We start from the raw sequence: 20,712 nt of genomic DNA, 5'->3' as shown, positions 1-20,712 counted from the left end.
GATCTTTCGTCTTTTTCTAGCTCGAGCAACGGGATTATCTTCCTGGACACAGTTTCGCACAGTTTATCATGTCAAATAAAAAATATTTTCAATTTTCCTTAAGTCTAATTGTATTATTAGCATGGGTGACCATATAGAGATTTCGTCGAGCTCAGACGAGGATGAACTTGTTGCAGAAGTGTGTCGGTTGAGAAAAGCCAACCAAATTCTAAAAGCACATTGCTGCAAGTATCAGAGTGATATCGTTAAGCTACAGGAAAAAGTGAATAAATTGGAGCGAGAAAAGCAGGAAAGTCGTATTTTGATCTCACAGAATCTACTCAAGCACAGTGAATTAACAGTTCAGCTCATGTCCAAAATCTCCAGGAGAGAACCGTCTGTTGAGCCTGGTGATAAGATGCTTTTTATTTTAACAAATGCCTTTGAATTATTTATTTTTTAGATTTCTTACAGTTACCATCGCCGCGATTACCAGTCCAGTGTGTTCAAATCCCCGACCACCTATTCGTCGTATCCTTATACAAGAGAATGTCAATGCAGTGAAATCTTCTGTAATGAAGAATGGTAGACCTCGGAGACAGGCTGCTCCGAGCAATCTCCGGGAGCGAGATTTACTTTCAAAGCTCAGATATTAACTATCGGTTACATTTTGAAATCACTTTCCAGGAATTCCAGTGGAAGGAGCCGTTTAGGCTGCGTATCTCACTCATGAACTGTCATATTCAAAGCCTCCTAAAATTCCACCGATAACAGTTATTGTGCCATTCTCTTATATTTTATTGAATATTTTACACAATTTGCAAATTTCTGTAAGTTTTATTGCATAAATATATTCTTCAAAATCCATAAAGTAGTTTTATGTTAACATTATTGGAAGGAAGTACGGGTGAGTTTAAGAAATTTGCATTTATATTTTAAGCAAGCTGTGTGTCCGACAAAAGGCGTGCTTGGCGAGAGAAAATGTCCCAATTTGCGTACATAAACGACATCAATAGTGCTCTTGGGGGAATGGATGGTGACCTGACACGTGGACCAATGCCTAGATGGCAGAAAAAGCTGGAAACATCTAGCACTTCATCGCACAATTCGAGTGTAAATAACTCGAAGCTTTCCGTGTCATACAACAACGCTTGTGCCGGCAATGGTGTTTCTGTTCCCGGAAAGACGCCCAACAAGGGCTCCAGCAGAAAGACTCCAACGGGAAAAACCCCGGGGAAAAAGACACCAGGATCTAAGGATCGATCCAAAACTTCAACGGGCGGTGGAGATCGATTTATTCCCAGCAGGGCAACGTCCAACTTTGAATTGGGGCACTACATGATCAACAAGGAGCAACAGAAGGATTCCCAGGAGGAAGAAAACGGCCAGGCAGACAATACAAAACGTTCAGCAGCTCAGGCGGAGCAGAGAAAGTTATTGGCAGAAACGATTCCAGGTGCAAATGGGGAAGCACCTTCCCAGAGAATTCTATCGTACCAGATTAAGGCTCCTTCTGCTCCAGATTCGCATCAGAATCCCCTGAAAGTGGTGTACTCTACGAAGACGCCTGTATCCACAAAGAGTGGATCACGGTACATTCCTCATGCTCCTGAACGCATTCTGGACGCTCCGGATATCATCAACGATTACTGTGAGTACCCTGCTAAATTTTATTTCAATTCTATAGAGGCAGGAAACATTTTTGAGAAAGGGAATGTGTTTTTGAGGTTCATTTCTTGCTCTTCTGTTCTTTACTTTTCGACGGACTGCGTTTCCGTCCACCCTTCCGTTTCTTGGCTGTGACTTTTCTTTTTGCCTTGGGCGTTGTTAAACTCGCGAAAATTCTGTCTGCATTCCCGGATTTCTTCTGTACCTGACCCTCAGCGGGTCGAGGAACAGCACTGGGAGGTGTTCTTGTGTAAAAGTCATAGTTGAAGTCTGAACATCCTCGTCCTGTGCAGAATTCCTCAAGGCAATCAGCACATGTGAAGATTCTCGTCTCAACAACTCCATTGCGATTTTTAGTACGACGCTGCGAAGCTGGAAGGATATTGTCCCTCTTGTCCCTGGCTTCAGTTTTCAGCTGCAACTTCCCAAGTTCCACCAAGCGACTAAAGAAATCCTCTTCGATTTTCGTACGTGGTCTCAGTGTCGTTAGCATTTTCCAGTCAATGGACACGGGGCAGAGTTCAGCAATTGTTACACCCCTCATTTCCGGAGGGATGGGATCTAAGTACTGATGGGGCACATCTCTGACACCTCCACATCTTAGCAGAAGTGCCAGTTCTTTGCGTGGCATCTTAAATGACCAATCTTTTTCCTTGATTTTTATCTCGTCTGAACGCACTTTGATGGGTCGCATCTTATAATCGGGTACTTTCTCCAGTAGCCTCTTGAAATCATCCCGCGAAGTGATGATTTGCTTCGAGAGGTCCAGTACAGGAACGACATCCCGCTTTTTACCAAAAAGATCATCCAAACGACTCATTTTACTGTGATTTTGTTTTTATTAGACTTGCAAGGGAATTTTAGAAAATTGTGCACTTTATTGATTTAATAACGCGTAGATTATCATGGAAATATATAACAAAGAAGAGGATTTTACTGGGACAGCATGAGGACTTTCACCTTTGTCCTCATTTCAGGGACAAGCTCTCGTGTTATTGAATTATTTAAAAAAAATTCAATTATAGGATAAGTGTGTCAAATTCCGGCCAGCTTGCAATTCCGGCCACATTTTTTGTTCCTCGAATTTTCATGAATTTTTGGTTTTTACATACTTTAGCGATTATACATTGCAAATACGTAAAGTTTATTCTTTTGCTTATTACCGCATTGGCATTGAGATTCCAAAAAAATGTTCTAAAATCGGATTTTGGAACAAATCAGTAAATAAAGTGGCAATCAAAACAATTTCATTAAGGTCATTTATACACTGCTGCATTAGATTGAGACTGAATTATTTCAAAATCCGATTTTTGAACAGTTCAATCCACTGTGGAGGTATAGGAAACCTACCCTTCCTGGTTCAATATAAAATTATGGCCGCGATACCGTCGATGTCTTGAATGTTAAGGATTTGTAATTCGCTTTGTGACAAATAGCGAAAATCATATGACATGACACAGCCTTAACACTAATTACTTAATTAAGGCCTTTGTAACTGTCCTTAATAAAGTAGTTTTATTCACGAGGAAGAGATAATCCTAACCGACTTATGTAGGTGAGATTCTTAATGTGAGCTAACTCGGAATGCATGTAAATTCGATTTAGAGAAAAATAAGTTTGAATTTCGATTAATTTTGACGCTATCGCAGCGCCACCTGTGGTGATTTTTGAGCTTCCATCTGAAAGTGCTCATCGAGACGAAACCAAAAACCCAAAATTTAGGTCAATATCTTAATTAGAACCGAAGATAGAGGCCGGTCAATATTCGAACTTTGTCCCTTTATAGCTCGGGTCAGGAGTTACGGATCGACTTAAGTATTTTTTGTTTGATAGGTATAATCAGCGGCTACAACATACTAAAATTTCAGCCCGATGCACAAAGGAATTTTTGAGTTATTTTACTTAGAAAATTGAAAAATATTCTTTTTAAAAATAGCGCCCCTAGCGGTGGTTTTATGAACTTGTGATGTTAGAAGGGGAAGTAGCATTTCATGAGAGCTTTCCAAAACGCCCTCATTTTTTAAATTCTCCGGAGAACCGGAGTTATGGCCATTTTAAAAATTGTTTTTGGGACCCTTATAGCACGGGTCAGTGGGGTCGAGGAACCTTAAGTTTGGTATTGATCGAAAGCCCTAAGGCCCAGCTATAACATACTAAAATTTGAGCCCGATCGATGCCATAGGGGCGGAGCCATTAAGAAAACAAAAAAAGGGGGGGTCTTCAAAATGGCGGAAGGAGGGGTGGGGGTTGGGGGTTCAATGCACCAAGTTGCAATTTTCATACGATATATAACCTTTGCCGAAAACCGCAAGTCGATATCTCTTTTAGTTTAGGAGCTATTAAGCTCCAAAAGCGGCCGGCCGGGAACGCAAATTAGCCACATATATATTCGTGATCAGGAAGTGCTGAAACACATTTTGGCCAAGTTTGAGCTCGATCGGACGACATGAAATTTTGTTAGGATTATAGTAGGTGAGATTATTAAGAATCTCACCTAATTACTTAACGTTTCATAACCGGTACATTACTTTTTGAATAATTAATTCAATTAACATCCCGCATTGCCTCCAAAGAAGAGGCCATTAGACTCAAAAAAAAAACCCTCAATATTGAAATTTAAAGATTTTGTTATTCAAAAATTTTAGACTATTGCATCACTGAGAGAAATCCGAAAAAGTCAAAATAACATTCCGGAAATGTTAATTTTATCCTGCAGTATTGATCGATGCCATAGGGGTGGAGCTATTGAGAAAACAAAAAATGGGGGTCTTCAAAATGGCGGAAGGAGGGGTGGGGGGTGGGGGGTCAATGCACCAAGTTGCAATTTTCACCCGATATATAACCTTTGCCGAAAACCGCAAGTCGATATCTCTCTTAGTTTAGGAGCTATTAAGCTCCAAAGAGCGGCCGGACGGACGGCCGGGAACGTAACTTAGCCCCCCCATATATTCGTGATCAGGAAGTGATGAAACACATTTTGGCAAAGTTTGAGGCCGATCGGAGGACATGAGATTTTGTTAGGATTATAGTTGGTGAGATTGTTAAAAATCTCACCTAATACAAAGAGGAAAAGTGAGAGAATATACAATTTTTATCAATTTTTAAGAAAGTGTTCATAGAATTAAAATAATAAAACTGAGGATATCTATTCTTTTAGTCAAGATTCATCTTAATATTGCTTACGATTGAGTAGTGGTTAAATTCCATTTATTTCTATAATTAATGAAAAAAATCGTCTCGTCCCATACTGCCCCTGTCCCAAACCTCCCCGGTCTCCCCTACTTATTTCAATATTTTTTATTTTCTGAATTCCTTTTTCGAATTCTAAGAAACTTACGACTGAAGTAGAGATGTGCGCCAAGCCGATTTTAGCCGCTCGGCGCGAGCCGCCGAAATTTTTGCTTAGCCGCTGCCGCCAAAAATTTTTAATGCGCGCCGCCAGCCGGCGCCGCCAGTTCTTTTTCAGCGCGCCGCGGCGAATTTTGTTTATATTTCAACTCAATTCATTAATTTTTCTGACAATACCCATAATAGATAATTTTCATTCTTATGAAAAAAAATGTGTAGTTAGGATAGTTAGTTATTATACTTTCTATTGTCAAGAGGCTTTTGCTTAAATAAATTTGGATATATATTATAAAAAAATAATAATAAAAATCATTCATCAATGCGGTAGTTTGAAAATTATTCACTTTTGTGCTTCAATATTTACTAGATGGAAAATAGCTGTACATCTGCAAAAATATTATAGATTCCTACAAATTTTTACTTCACGATTACGTATAAACATTAAAAAAAAAAAATTTTAGATACAGAGAAATCGTCAATCAGAGCAAATGACACTCAAATCATCCAGTTTTAGTGGAGATAGGAAAAATTCCTGTCTCCACCCAGAATCGAACTGGAGACCTCTCGTTAACTAGACGAGTGCTCTACCAACTGAACTATAGAGGAAACATGCTCTGATTGACTTGCTACAGCGACCTTTAGCCACTTTAGATATTCAGGAAAAATCTTTTCCTCTATGGGACACTTTTGTTCCAATGGTCCCTAAGGGGTTAACCCTTTAAGAATGATTGGAATACTGGTGTCCCATAAAGAAAATATTTTTTCTTGACTACCTAAAGTCATTTTTTTCTCATGTTTGTACGTAATTACAAAGTAGAAGGTTGAAGGAATCTAGGATATTTTTTGCAGGTCTCCAGCTATTTGCCACCGTCAAATCATACAACTTTGTGCCAGGGTGTGCAACTTTGTGCCACCCTATTTTTAGACATGAAAAGCTCTCTAGCGGAATTGGTAATTGCGAGGAAGCTTCAAAAATTCTGAAAGGTAGCTCTAACATATGCAAAGTAATTACTGGTATTCCTTTTTATATGCTTGTTACCAAATGTTGGTAAAAATTCCATCATCATTGTTTCTTCATTTTTCTAAATCTGTAGAAAAGTCTCCTCCGGAACTCACATTTATAAACGTTTCTAATTTATTCCGTGTGTGTTGTTGCAATCCTTTACTATTGAGGATAAAATAGCTGAATCTTTATCAGAATTTGATCACTGATGGTGTAAATTTAAGGTCTTATGAATATATATATACAATTCTTGGGAGCATCAAAACTTCAAGTGACCACCGCCAGAGGCGCTATAATCGAAAGATTGATTTTCTTAATTTCGAAATCGAATATTGCGAAATCTGCGTTTCCAATTTCGACGAAATTTTAGTATGTTGTAGCGTAGCTAAGGCTGAGACCTCTCCAACGATAGGTCGCACTAGCCTCTCGATGTTCCTTGAGTCGACTTATAAAAAATAATTTATTAACTAGGGGGAGGTGGGGCTACTTGCACTGTGGGACTAGATTCAATTTCGTTTGAAATTTCAATTTGAAATTTCATTTGACAGAAAGAGACAGCTGTATCTGATTTCAGTTTGAAAGAGTAAGAGGTAAAATTTCAATCGATTGAATTTCATTCTATTGAAAAGGTGTGCCAGCGCCATAACCTTTTGTTTTTACTTCCTGTGTGTCTTTTTGGATTTTCGTTATAAATCATAAAAAATTCTTTAATTACGTGACAATTTCTTTCTTTTCGAAAAATATATTACTGAATAAATCTATTACTGAAATTAAGTTATAAAAAGAAAGCAAAAATAGTTGCGAAATATTTGCCTATTTTTACACTTTTTAAAATTTTTGAATGTAGTACAGTGGGGACAACAGCCTTGCCTTGCCCCCCCCCCCGTGGGGCTTTTAATTGTTTTTGATTTTTTATGAGCTCATTTTTGTATTGATATTGTACAAACGAGCAGTAAAACATCAAGTTTGAGAAGTGACTAAATTTACAACTTTAAAAGCAGTAGAATTTTCATGAAAGTTTCGATCTTTATGGATAGATAAATTAAATCCATTTTTGGAAAGATTTGTATTTTTTATTTATCATATTTAATTTTTTGCTGACCAAATATATTTTTTTACTTCTCATTTGTTTTTGTCATCTTTGACGCTTCTAGGGGGGGGGCAGCTGCCCCCTGCCCCTAGCTGGGTACGCCCATGGATGTAAGATTTATCATTGATTACGTTCACCAGTTTCATCTTTATTGATGATTTTCGGTTCGTAAAAAATGGGGGTAAAGAGGTAAAGTGGTTCGTAAAGGGTTAAGATTTTAAACATTTTTTTTTAAATAATGTTTTAATCAAGTGCATCGAATTCAACTTCTTACCAAATATTCCAACTGTTATCAAATTTTCATCGAGAAATATTTTTGTTTGTAGAAAAACAATTTTTCTATTGGATATTGAATTTGAATTTATAATTCCAGATAAAATTATTTTTATTTTTACGTCTACGGATTTCAAAATTTTTTCTTAATATTTTTATTGAAACTGTCTTTTTGTAAAATCATAAAAATGTTGTGCCTAAAGTTGACAGATTGTTTTCTATCTGTTTTGTTGTTAGGGGGAGGCTTTGAACTTTCGCACACAAAAATGATGTTCAAGTTCAGTGATTTTTTCTGACTACCATGCAAACCGTATGGATTCTCCAACTATGCCAAAAAAATGTCTTACTTATAAGGTTCATAATCCCACCTCACAAAATCCCAGGAAATCCTTAGATTTTCCTCCAGAGGAAAATGAATATTTAATGGCGATTTGTCCGATAGTTGAATCAAGATTCTATTATCGCACACGATTCACGCCATCATTGAACACCCCATTTTCACCGTAAATTTTGCACCGGACACTAAAAGTTGCACATCATTGTTTAAAGGGAACTCTAATCTACTTGATTAAACCATTTTTATAAGGAATAAAACATTTTAATATCACTTTTCTGGAACTTTTCTGAGAGATGTTTTATTGACATTAAAAACCATTTTTTTGCTTGATTCTACGAGAATTTCACTCCGGAAACGGTTAAATCTGATGAATACTTTCTTGAAAAGTCCAAATATCACCAAATTTACACGAATCAATAAGTTTTTTAAGCTAAAAATTGACTAAAACTCTGCAAGCGAGAAGACCACACAAGATTCCACCATTCCTCCACGGAGCTGGATATGCACAAAAACCTTTGAATGCGCATCATTGAAGATTTCTCTGTTCCTGCAGCTGCAGGAATCGGGATTTAGCACAGATATTGAGCTTCAGCAGGTGAACAAGCTAAAATTTTCACAAAACATCTTCTTACGGACAATTTCTTTTCTTTGTCATGCAAAACAACACAATAGTGAGGTTATGTCAAAGATTGTCAAAAACCAGTTGTAAACTGTATGAGCTTATTGCAGATGTGATTCTTTCATTGCACATTCAGTTTGTGCAAGCTTGAAAAATATTTTTATATCAAAGAAATGCAAAATTGCTTAATAATTACTCAACTGCAGCCTATTTGAGTCAAATTACTTCTTGTTTATCAACTTCACGATTTTTAAGTTTTCCTTTTTAGTGGTGGATCAAATCGGTAGATTACAATAGATGTGAATATGAGGGATCGCATCTAAAATGAAGTTTCTTGGAAAATGTGAGAGAAGCCATGTCTTCTATGTGCGATCGATGAATCTGAGTCAAGTTTGTGAATTTCGTTCCACCCACAAAAAGTGCCTGTTCAGCTTAAAAGATTTTTACATAAATCTGATTCCTAATAACCCTTCTACCCTCTGTGATAGTAGTTTTTGAGAAAAGTGATATTAATTGTGCAAAATCGTCTGAAGTATTGCACAGCAAAATTACAGTTTTGGACCTGTTTTTATTTTTTGCTTCCTGAAACTAGGAAAAAAGGATTAGACTCTCAATTTTTTCAGGAAAGATGGGATTTAAGGTTAGCTATTACAATATATAGCCATATGTGAGATTCATAAAGGAATATGGGAGAAATATGAAGTGTCTGAAGGTAGCGTATGTGCGAACGATCAAAGCCTCCCCCTACTATTTTTTTTTAAATAGATTTCCATGATTAGTAATTCTAGCAAGAAAAAAATTGAGGAAAATCGATAAAATTTATGTGGATTGTAATCGAAAAATGTTAAGGAAAAAGGTCTGGCGCGCCTAGCTGAGCCGCAGCCGATTGCTTCAGCTGGCGCGCCGCCGCGCAGCCAGCCGCCGACAATTTTTAAATGTTACCCGCCGCCGCCGAAATTATCTCGGCGCACATCTCTACTTTGAAGAAGGTCTATGGAGGCCATGTATGGAAAAAAAATTAAGCCGCTATCTCTTTTATCTTGGAAGATATTGAATTTTTAAATTTTCAATTTGTGACTTTTTGCCCCAGTCTCCCCTTACTGTTCTCCACTTGGCAAAAATTTTGAATACTTTCATGATCTAACCAATCAGAGAGCGAGATGGAAATGATGAACTATTTTATGGGAAATATTTATTAATTTAAAATTTTAGCAAAGTTCTTTTTGCTAAGCTACAACAAAATGTTTTCCTTTGCAGACCTCAACTTGATGGACTGGAGTGAGAGTAACGTTGTAGCAATTGCCCTAGGAAATTGCATTTATTTGTGGAATGCATCAAATGGGAAGACTGATCAATTGCTGGAGCATGATGAGGGAGAACATGCGTGTTCTCTTTCGTGGATACAGGGTGGTAATATTTTGGCCGTGGGAAATAATTCGGGCGTAGTTGAACTCTGGGATTGTGCTGTGAAGAAGCGTCTCCGTGTGATGGATGGCCATGAAAATCGTGTAGGAGTCCTGGCCTGGAATTCATATATTGTTTCTTCCGGTAGTCGGGATGGAAATATTGTTAATCATGATGTTAGAACGCGTCAGCACTGTGTGAATCGCTTGAGTGGGCACACGCAGGAAGTTTGTGGTTTACGCTGGGCTCCGGATGGAAGACACCTGGCGAGTGGAGGCAATGATAATTTAGTGAATGTATGGCCACAGGCAAGTGGTGGAAGTCATTCGGGGGATCAAGCACTGTATACGTTCAGTGACCATCAGGCAGCTGTTAGGGCACTAGCCTGGTGCCCATGGGCTCCCAATGTTCTAGCTACTGGAGGAGGCACAGCTGATCGCTGTATAAAGTTCTGGAATGTCAACAATGGCACTCTGATGGATTCCATCGATTCCAAATCTCAGGTTTGTGCTCTGCTCTTCTCCAAGATTTACAAGGAACTCATCTCTGCCCATGGCTATGTAAACAATCAACTCACCATCTGGAAGTACCCATCGATGGTGCGCCAGGCAGAACTAACTGGACATACAGCGCGAGTTCTGCAAATGGCAATGTCTCCGGATGGAAGTACAGTTATCAGTGCGAGTGCAGATGAGACTTTGCGTTTGTGGAATTGTTTCGCTCCGGATCCAAATCAGGCCAAGAAGGGCAAGACTGCGTCAACTGTGCGTTCCCAGAGTGTTTTTAGGACCAGTATCAGATAAGTCTCCTTATTTCATTGTCTTTTTTTTTTCTTGTGCACACTGCCATTATCTTTTACCCTTCAATTTCTGACCACGATTGTGCAAATTCAAAAAAAAAAAAACCCTTCCATATTTGACAACTGCAATGGACATTTAATTGCAACTTTTCTACAATTAAAATTCAGACGAGATTTAAATAATTAAAAAGTATTAAAAATTGCATGAAGTAACTTCCTCCAGGAGTTGTGTTCAAATTTGATTTGTGAAGTGGAAATTAAAAAAAAAAATTTTTAAGTCTATTGATATTATTGACAAGATTTTCATATGTGAGTTTTTTTTTCGAAGTGAAAATAAATAGATTTTTGTAGTATGATTGTTTTTTTTTATCGACCATGAGGAAACCTAAGAAACTGCAAAGAAATTGTGCATTTTTTTAAAAAATATTTTATAAAACTGATCACAGAGGCTAAATTAATCAACAGCTGAGGAATAGGAGAAGACTTTTAAGATTCGCACATACTCTGGCTTTCAACACTTCATATCTTTCCCGTAATAATGAATATAGTCATTCGAGGAGAGATGGAACACCCTTTTTATATTCAATATAATGACCGGCGCACAATAACTTTTGTTTGCAAACATGTTTTCAAAATTTCCCATGAGAATGAGCGAGACGACTAGATCTATGTTTCATTCACTCTCATTGAAATGTCAAAAACATATTTACTAAACAAAAGTTATTGTGCGTTGGGAATAATGAACACGTTTTTAAAGCGAAATAGAAACGAATCTCACTGTTTTGGCATTTAAAGATTAGATTTAAGATATCAATATTAAAAAGGCCTAGATGAAAAGCCAATGATAAGCCTAGATCAGCTTATGGAGGTGCGATTCCTTCATTACAAATTTGGATTGTGGCAAACCCGAACGATATTTATACATAAATAATGCAAATTTCGTTTAATAATTCTTAAAGTGTATGCAGCATATTATCGTTATTAATAATGAAAATTGGATGAAAAACGCATAAAAGTATCTGAAAAACTTTAAAGACGATTATCTCGGAAACTATGAGAGATAGAGGCCTCAACTTTACATCTCTGTTTAGAACCTCTGTCAGCGAACCGTGAGAATCCGCGAAAAATACGAGCCCAGGGAAAATCCACGAAAAAATACGCGACCAGCGAAAACCCGCGTAAAAAATATACGCCCCACGAAAATCCATGAAAAATTCGCGACCTGCGAAAATCCGTGAGAAATTCGCGCCCAGCGAAAATCTGCGAGAAAATACGCGCCCCACGAAAATCCGTGCAAAAATTCGCGTCCCGCAAAAATCCGCGAAAAAATATACGCCCCACGAAAATCCGCGAAAAAATTCGAGCCCCGCGAAAATCCGCGAAGAAATTCGCGTCTCGCAAAGATCCGCGAGAAAAATCGCGGATCGCGAATGGTATATGTCACCTTACAAATCTTCGAATATAGACTCACTATGTAGTTGTAGAGAGAGAGAGAAAGCTTGTCCGACGCCACTTCTTCCGCTTTTTTCCCGCCTGACGCTATTAGCAAATTTTCTTAAATTTGAAATCTTTAAAGTGAAATAATCTCGAGAATTGTTCGACGAACGTCTTAAATTTTTTTTTTAAATTGGTCTAAATTTTCTGGGCTACAACATTAAACATAAAAAATTAAAATAGATTAGATTTCGAGATAAACTACAAAATGTGATTTTTAACCGGTTTAGAACCGGTACACGATCAGTTCCCTTCTCTTTTCCATTATTATTTCGTATATAAGTGAAAAATGAACAGAATTTGATGAGAGTTTGACTACCAAAAGAAAGGTAAAAACACGTGTTACAATCTAGTCCCCGGCGAGTGTCCTTCAAAGTTGAAGCCAATTTCTTACTTTCACACACAAATGCATATGGGAATTTTTCTGCACTCGTGACCGTTACACGATATTTGTCAAAAGTGAGGTGTCCCTTGTGTGCAAGACTCTGAGCCTAGTAAAGAGGGATAAATATACTGTATTTCTGTCTAAATGCGGTGTTGTTCTGAGAAGTGCAAGCTAAGTTTCTGATCAATTTGTGAGTTGGCTTCAATCAGCTCCATATAAAAAAACATTTCGCCGGGGGCTAGGTTACAATGTTTACATAAAACGATAATGCGGATTTAATGACATGTCATAAAAATATCAAATCATTTGGTATAATCTTGTCGTGGACATGATTTATTTGTGGAGCTCAGAGGCAAAATTGAACATATCCTATGGCCCCTATGGCTAAAGCATAGGATATGTTCAATTTTGCTTCTGAGCTCCACATTTATAAAAGTATAGGGTAAGTATGCCAAACTCCGGCCAGCTTGCAATTTCGGCCACCTTTTTTGTTCCTCGAATTTCCATGAATTTTTAGTTTTTACATACTCTAGAGATTTTACAATGCAAAAGAATGACAAAAAATGTAGCTTCGACAAACGATATAACCTGAAAAAGACATTGAAAGAATTCCCTAAGGGTAAAGAATTATGAGAATAAAGGTGGCCGAAATAGGGCACTAAAGCTATGTCCACATTTTTATTCATTTTAAAATGTATTAAGAATGATTTTAAAGTAAATAAAGACGATAAACGGTTTATAAGGTTCCAAGCAACACTCCTTAAGAAGAAGGAATAAAAAAATCAATTTTTATTAAAAATATTACATTTCAAACTTAAGACTTTGTCGCTTGCATGCAACTATGCCGAAATTTGGCACACTTACCCTATTATTTCACATATTATGAAATCCTAATTTCAAGATATTAAAAAAATCAGCCGTTTAAAAAATACTATTAAATATTAAAATAAAAAAAAAATATTTCCTGCTAGCTAATGAGTTAAACTCGTACTTGAACGGAGGATTTTTTTTTATTTTACAAGATAAAAAGTGCTGTAAAATACGCAAAGAATGGATTTTTTTGTATAAAGTTGTCTCAAAAATCCGAATTGCATTAAAAGAAATTTACCGTTCAAGTACGAGTTTAACTCATCAGCTAACAAGAAATGTGTGATTTTTTTATTCGGGTGAATGTACGCTGAGAAATATTTATTATCAATCGAAAATTGAGTACTTTTCAAAAGAATATCCTAAAATCAAGCTCCAAGGGCTGATTTTTTTTAAATTTTTATATGAAAATATAGTTTAAATGTTGTAATTTTATATGCTTAAGAACTCAAATAAAAATAAAAATTATTATGTTGCAAAAAAATGAGAGAAAATATGCTGTTTTCCGGTCTTTTTGTCCTACACTGAGAAAAAAAAGAGGGTGCGATTAACATTTTTTCCTCAGAAATTTAACACGTTTTAGGTGTAAAAATATATCAACATTTTTTAATGTTAATTTTACACTTTTTTAAGGGTAAAAATAACATGAAAAAGGGTACCTTTAACCCCCAATACACCTAAAAAGGGTAATACTTACACCGATTTCGGATCAATAATGCAGGGTAAAATGAACATTTCCGGAATGTTATTTTAACTTTTTCGGATTTCTCTCTGTGTAGAAGCACAAAATACACCGAATCAGACTCTGTTGTATTTTCCAAGGTTAGATGTAAGACTTATCATTGATTATGTTTCTCAGTTTAATTTTTATTGTTGATTTTCAGTCCGTAAAAAGTGTCTCGTCGTTAAAGGGTTAAATAAAATTCAGTCATACATACCTGTATAAAGAGAATTTATTTGGTTTTATTTTTCTATTAAAATAAAGAATTAATAAGTTTCATTTAAATGCCGAAAAAACATGGGAGGATCTCCATGAAATGTTCTGCTGCGACTCGAGAATTAAACGCCTCAACTTTCTCTAAGTTGCTTTATTTCTTTGCTGCTTCGCTTCCAATGCAATACTGCCAGGTTTACAATAATTGCTTAGAGCTTAGACTAAAAGAGCATTTTACACTTGAGGGTAACGCTCGGGCTTTGGACATTGTCCAGCTCAAATTTAGAGCATTAATAGTCAGCAATTATAACATTAACCCTTACAATCTTAAATAATGAACAAACTATGTGATTTCATTAACAAATTAAAGTGAATCACATATTTTTTTCAGATACTGCAAAAATAATAAATTGTTTGGTATTGTAATTATTTAATATTATTCATTTAATATTATTTATTAATAAATCGTCTAATATTATCTTGTTTGAAATAATTATTTTGGCAACTTTCTTCTTAAAATTTGCTTATTAGCCTTATACTTTTTTTTCATCATTCCAATAAAAAAAGCATAACCGAAAAAATCATAATCACGTTCCAAGAAAATACAGTCATAAATAATAAAAACCCATTCATGAAATAAACCGAAAAACGTCTCCCAATTGCCATTAATTGATGATGAGGAATTCCTTGAGATGAAAAATCAACACAAAACGACTTTATGTAGAAGAGAGCAAGAGAGAGAGATCGCGGGTATTGTGCGCCGCGGGAGTCCGTGTAAAAAAGTGTCGCCTAAGCATCTGGCGCTGATTCACGCACACGGAGTCACCAAAAGTGCACCAGGTCAAGTTAAGATCAATTTCTAAAAAGTTTCTGACACTGCTATATGGCGAGTGTTTCTCAGGACAATCTCAGGGGCTTCCTGCATGGTGAGTGTCCAATAAATTTATAATAAATCCTAGGGAACACTTTCTTATGGCCTTTCGTAGATGTCCGGGAGGTTCTTGAGGCCCCTTCGACAGTTTCTGCTGAGGAATTGAAACGTTTGATGAGAGTTTGTGACTCCCTTTTGGCTAAATTACCTGAAACTGAAAATACCTACCTTGAGATGCGATCAACCTTTCAGGAAAATCCTCAGGAGTGCCCCTATCGAGGTCTTCCTGTGGCACATTTGTCCTTGAGATCATGCCCAAAATCTGGAAATTTACAGAAAGCTGAACGCAAAGGATTTCTCGATGCTGCCTTCAGTATTCGGTGCACTGGAAAATTTTTTGGAGGATACTTGGATGGGTGGCTTCTGCTCTATGCAAGTCCTGCTGGAGAATTACGCCCCCGATCAACAATTCGTGTAGTTCGAGTTTGGGATTGTGCTTCTGATGAAGATTTCAAGTGGCCAGAGAGGGTATTTGGAGTTGAGGATTTTACAGGAACTTTTTCATATTTCCAGGTGAGTTACAATTTTTTTTTGTGACGGAATATTTTTAACCTGGGTTACTGTCTCTTCTTCAATTGCCCTTTGGGAACATGATGACACATTTTAAAGATATTGATGTGAAATAATGGGAAGAGAGTGTCAGATAAATTGTTCAGTATAACTTTCTCCTAATTGGATAATACTATAGTGAAGGCGATCAAATGGAAATGTGCTGAATTTTATTTTTTAGGCACCTTCTGTTGAGGAAAAAGTATCCTGGCTGTTAATACTAGGAGGAAGTACTCCTGCAGAGAATTCAAGTAGAAATTGAATAACGATTTTTATCGTGCAAATTCTCATAATGTTCTTTCACTTCCAGGACACAGTGACGAAGATGGAATTTATGTTGAGCCTAATGAAGTCAGTGGACCAACTAGAGAAGAACTGAACAGATCCTTCAATTATGACACCCCGAGAACTCCTCCACGTCGAGTGGAATCTGAACAGTTTCGCCATAAATACGAAGACATAAAATCAAGGATTGCCTCACAATTGCTCTTAACACCTCCGTCGGCTTCGAGGACTTCATCTGCACCCGTTCAACAAGCTCCTGCATCATCTTCAGGTGGATGGTGGTTTAAAAGACGAAGGAAAGGCTCTCAGAGTGTCCAAGAACCACCCAAGACGTCCAAGAAAAATCTAAACAGCGATCCAACCTATGAGATTATTCAAGCTAAGTGATTTTTATTTCTTCATGCATTATAACATTTTATTTAATTGTAGTACTACTTTTATTTTAAAAAAGTTTCTCAAATAAACTAAAGTGAAAAGTCGACTTTATTTCTCTGGTAATTTAATCTATAGACTAATTAAAATGAAATAAGTAGGGGAAACTGGGGCAAATTTGTCAAAGCAAAATTTTCAAAATTCGATAACTTCTTGTGATTCCAAATAACCGGATTTTTAGGATGGACAGTTAATCTGTTTTGGATGGCTCTGAAACCGGGTAACCGGTTTAAACACGGTTTCTTAGTTAGGATTAGACTATGGAATTTTGAGCAATTTTCAGAACATAAACTTTTATGTAAAATTTAACATAAATATATTCTTTTTCTCAGTTATGGCCTCTACACACTAGAAAAACTTATGCTCATATTAAAGAGTTTTTCTTATGGCCTCTACACACTAGAGGAATTTATGTCCATATTGAAGTAAATTCCATACGCTTGTGTAGGAAAAACTCTTCAATATGGACATAATTTTCTCTACTGTGTAGAGATCATTAGACAGCCATCGGGAATTTGCTTCAATATGGACATAAATTTCTATAGTGTATAGAGGCCATTAGTGTAGAACTTATTTATTTTATTGCTTTATTTTGTTTTTAAAATAATATTTTAAAATAGATCAGAAAATTTCAGAGTGCAGGAAAATTACTGAGAGTTTTTCCAATAATATTATACCATGGAAAAGCAAATGCAACTGCCGTAAAAATAAGTAGGGGAGACTTTGGCAAAAAGTCACGAAACGGATATTTTATTTTTTTACAAGCTACTCGAGCGCTTCAAAAATTTCTAATTAGCACAGTTTTATAGGAAATTTACCGCTCTACAACTTTGTGAAAGTAATTTTCATCTATTTTGTAAGGAAATACGTTTATCGAGCCAATTTCTAAAAGGTAATTTTGTGACTATTCTCAAAAATGCTGGGGCAAATAGTACCAGACATTGGGTATGGTATTATCATACTTTGATTTGCTTCATTGCAGGCTTCCGTAAATTTGAAAAAAATACCTAGAGGACATATTTTCATAGAAAATTTATTCATCTAGGGGAAGTGCTTATAATTTTGAACAGTCTGCTTATAAGCATCGAAGTTCCAAGTTTGAAGTGCGATATTTTCTATACTAATTGACATTTCTTGTTACTCTCTTTTCAGAAGGGTTGTTTAGAAACTTAGCAACCTATTTATCGTCTTATTTTTATTAAAATTAGTTTTAATACGTTTAAAAATGAATTGATATGTAGAGGTGAATTTGACTCTTATTTTGGACAACTTGGTTATTAATTTGGCTAACTTGGCTGTAAATTTGGACAGCTAATCCGCCTCAATAAGATGCCCATTGTTCTTCATTTGATGAACCAATCTTACCAAGTCCTCTTCCTGTTCATGTAAGGGAAACGTAGAATGTCACAGAAGCCCGGAAACTTTCCATATCATTCATTAAAGTGAGTTGACTTCGATACTCCAAGTACGTGCAGATTCGCTCATTCCCTGACCTTTCCGGGAGCCTTTCAAGGCATTTCTCGTTACATCTCTTTCGTAGAGATGATGCTCCTTTGTTTCTCCAGGCATTTGTCCAACCTAGTCATCACAAAAGCTAAAACTTCACGAAATTTCGTGAGAAAAACACCTGTCCAAAATAAGAATCATCACCTCACTGGTGAATGTCTTAAAAAATTTCCCATTTTTCACACGAAAAATATAATTCACAAGGCAAATCTCACTTCAGGTCAATTGTACAAATCATCAGTAACGTGAATCAACACAATATTCAATGAATATTCAATAATATCACTCAAAAACAGCGAACAAACTTTGTTAGTACTTCACCAAAACTAAATAAGACTGAAGTAAGCCACGAAGTTCTGTCATATTTCTCGTAAGCAATTGCTCACACTGAATTTTCAACAAAGCAATTTCAACTCAAATCATATTCAAAATTTAACGTATTTAGTGTCAAAATCTTCCAAAAAGAACAAATATTTAGATAGAATTCATTTTTCATCAAATATTGGAATAAAAATCCATCATTTCAATCAATTTATTTTTAGTGTCCAATTTTACCCTCAAAGTGTCCAAATTTAGAAACTGTCCAAAATTATGAGCACTTACCCTACACCTTTGTAAAACACCGTTTTCTCTGCGAGAAAATTGAGAAAACGAGAAAAGCGCTTTTCAAGCTATTTTAGAAAAAAAAACACACATAAAAGACTGCAAATCGTTTGACTAATGCAAACAACAAGCGGCGAGACATGTTAATGACGTTTCTTTTCGCTGTGAGATATCAGAAATTGTTTCGGTTTTTGTTACTTTTTGCTCCACAGCTTTTGGTACTTTTTACCCCAAGTGGCCATTTTTAATAAAAGGATTTCTGGAGAAAAGAGCTTTTGTGAAATTCTAAAATAGATAGCGGAGTCGTATTCAAAAAATCCAAATTATTTAGAAAATATTCACAAGTTCATCAATTTTGAAAAATAAGTAGGTAATAATTGTTATCTTCTGCAAGGAAAATATTTCAAAAATAGGGCTAAAAATTTTGATATTTTTTATATTCTAAATTCCTTGTTCGAATTCTAATAAGAAACTTACGACATTGAAGAAGGTCTATGGAGGCTATCTGTAGAAAAAAATTGAGCCGCTATCTTTTTTACCTTGGAAGATATTGAATTTTGAATTTTTCGATTTGTGACTTTTTGCCCCAGTCTCCCCTATACAATTGATTTTTTAATCTTCTAAATATTTAACTAAGATTTAAGATGAAATATTTTCAAGTGAAGAAGTCCTGAAATAATTCCCGATAACCTTTAAGCAAAAATTCTTTTCAATAATGGAAGAAACGTACAGGAAACTCATTACTTCTCTCCTTCATATATTATTAACATACTCATACATCATACTACATATTACCATATTGTACTTCAGGTTCCCTTTTAAAGACAAGGAAATATTTTGCAGTGTATCTTGATTTTCAAGAGATAAACATAAGTTTAAGAGAAATATTAAAATTTTTATAGAAACGGTTTTAAACCGGTTTCATCTCTAAAAACCGGTTATGAAACCGTCCCCAAAATAGGGCGATTAACCGGTTTTTGGAATCACTACTCTATTTAGAGTACATTTATCAAGTGAATGGTGTTACAGTAGACTCTCTCAAATTCGGGCATATGGGACCGAAATGTCAGCCGAATTAGACAGAAATTCGGGCGACAAACTTTTTGAAATGCAACGATTTTTTATTCATGTGTATATAGATATTGAGTTTATACACTCATATATAACGTAAATTGCATGAAAATCCCTCAATAATGCAAAATCACATCAAAACTAAGACAAACCATGCCAAATTTGAGCATATTTGATTCATTTGATAATCATAATCAAACTTGAAAAATGACAACAAACTTTTTTCAAATGTAACCGCTGCCCGAATTAAAAAGTAGCCCGATCTTAAAAGAGCCGAATTTGCGAGAGTCTACTGTATGTATTTGCTCGTTGGAAAGGTCTTGGAATTTCCGACCTAACTGAATCGGTTGCAATCGCTTTTGAACCGCTAATAATAATATTAGTACTATTCATGGCTACTGCTCCGGTCTACCCTATATAAATTAGATCCATCCATCCCTTTTAATCATTTTAGCACACCTTTTAGAACAGAAAAATTTAATGAAACCAAAATTCACATCCCTTTCCTTCTCATAAGATTTGCTTAAGTCTGTACCACTCTTTCGGACCCTAGATTGAACTAAATTTAATTTGGTCTGATGATTAAAATAAGAAGAAGAGTCCCAAAGAGTGGAATAGACATATGCAAAATGTTTGAGAGAGAAAGAGGAGTGAATTTCGATTACGTGAAATTTTCTTGATCTAAAAGATGTGCCGGAGGCATTACTAACCACATTAAATTTTTACTGATCTAAATTTGGATTTTGTTGACCAACTTTAATTTATTTCTGTTCATTTGTTAGCTGAGATTCTTTACAATCTCAGTTTTTTTTGCCAAATGTTAATTGCTAATTGCTATCTTTTGCGATATGGCTAAATCTTCATGAAATAAATCTGTGTTTATTTTACAAAAATCATTCGAATGCAAGCAGCTAATAATAAAGATTGGCAAGATAATTGAGCAATTTTTATAAATAAAAGTTTAGGCTGATAAATTCCTCCGTTATTGATTACCTGTCACGTTTCAATTGAGAAAATGTTCCACATTTTAAATGTTATAAATTTCTGCAATTTCTCTATTTTCCCTTCAGTTTTATTCTGAAAATGTTGCTGGAACTGAACTTTTTTCTTGGTCTCTTCAGGGAACTTGTTCTGC

At 35.8% G+C, this 20,712-nt stretch overlaps 3 protein-coding genes across 5 annotated transcripts; 2 read left to right on the top strand and 1 right to left on the bottom strand.

Annotated features, from left to right (window-relative positions):
• The first annotated feature begins 25 nt into the window (after positions 1-25).
• Positions 26-10,873, top strand: LOC129801781 (cell division cycle protein 20 homolog). Of its 3 annotated transcripts, none has more exons than XM_055847101.1 (4): positions 26-389; positions 454-809; positions 924-1,630; positions 9,575-10,873. In XM_055847101.1, exons 3-4 carry the CDS (start codon positions 961-963, stop codon positions 10,522-10,524), a joined length of 1,620 nt encoding a protein of 539 aa, XP_055703076.1. In that variant the 5' UTR covers positions 26-389; positions 454-809; positions 924-960; the 3' UTR covers positions 10,525-10,873. The 3 variants fall into 3 exon arrangements, with proteins under 3 accessions (XP_055703076.1, XP_055703075.1, XP_055703077.1); XM_055847100.1 differs by having other exon boundaries at positions 920-1,630; XM_055847102.1 differs by having other exon boundaries at positions 443-809; positions 920-1,630.
• On the bottom strand, positions 797-2,473 carry LOC129801802 (uncharacterized). Its single transcript, XM_055847144.1, has one exon. It carries the CDS (start codon positions 2,465-2,467, stop codon positions 1,709-1,711), a length of 759 nt encoding a protein of 252 aa, XP_055703119.1. The 5' UTR covers positions 2,468-2,473; the 3' UTR covers positions 797-1,708.
• A 3,924-nt stretch (positions 10,874-14,797) lies between the features above and the next one.
• LOC129801796 (uncharacterized) lies at positions 14,798-16,445 on the top strand. Its single transcript, XM_055847132.1, has 4 exons — positions 14,798-15,126; positions 15,187-15,644; positions 15,862-15,931; positions 15,991-16,445. The coding sequence occupies exons 1-4, from the start codon at positions 15,084-15,086 to the stop codon at positions 16,350-16,352; spliced, it is 933 nt and encodes a 310-aa protein (XP_055703107.1). The 5' UTR covers positions 14,798-15,083; the 3' UTR covers positions 16,353-16,445.
• The last annotated feature ends 4,267 nt before the right edge of the window (positions 16,446-20,712 follow it).

Source organism: Phlebotomus papatasi, chromosome 2 (genome assembly GCF_024763615.1).
Source record: "Phlebotomus papatasi isolate M1 chromosome 2, Ppap_2.1, whole genome shotgun sequence".
NCBI classification, from domain to species: Eukaryota; Metazoa; Arthropoda; class Insecta; order Diptera; family Psychodidae; genus Phlebotomus; species Phlebotomus papatasi.
Note: the sequence above shows the minus strand (reverse complement) of the source record. Positions and strands in the feature narration are given on the sequence as shown.

Excerpts from the sequence above, each read along its gene's own strand:
- LOC129801781 (XM_055847101.1), top strand. The coding sequence starts at position 961 with ATGTCCCAATTTGCGTACATAAACGACATCAATAGTGCTCTTGGGGGA. Across the intron at positions 1,631-9,574 it reads GGATATCATCAACGATTACT|ACCTCAACTTGATGGACTGG; the intron begins GTGAGTACCCTG and ends TTTCCTTTGCAG.
- LOC129801802 (XM_055847144.1), bottom strand. The coding sequence starts at position 2,467 with ATGAGTCGTTTGGATGATCTTTTTGGTAAAAAGCGGGATGTCGTTCCT.
- LOC129801796 (XM_055847132.1), top strand. The coding sequence starts at position 15,084 with ATGGCGAGTGTTTCTCAGGACAATCTCAGGGGCTTCCTGCATG. Across the intron at positions 15,645-15,861 it reads GAACTTTTTCATATTTCCAG|GCACCTTCTGTTGAGGAAAA; the intron begins GTGAGTTACAAT and ends TTTATTTTTTAG. Across the intron at positions 15,932-15,990 it reads TACTCCTGCAGAGAATTCAA|GACACAGTGACGAAGATGGA; the intron begins GTAGAAATTGAA and ends TTTCACTTCCAG.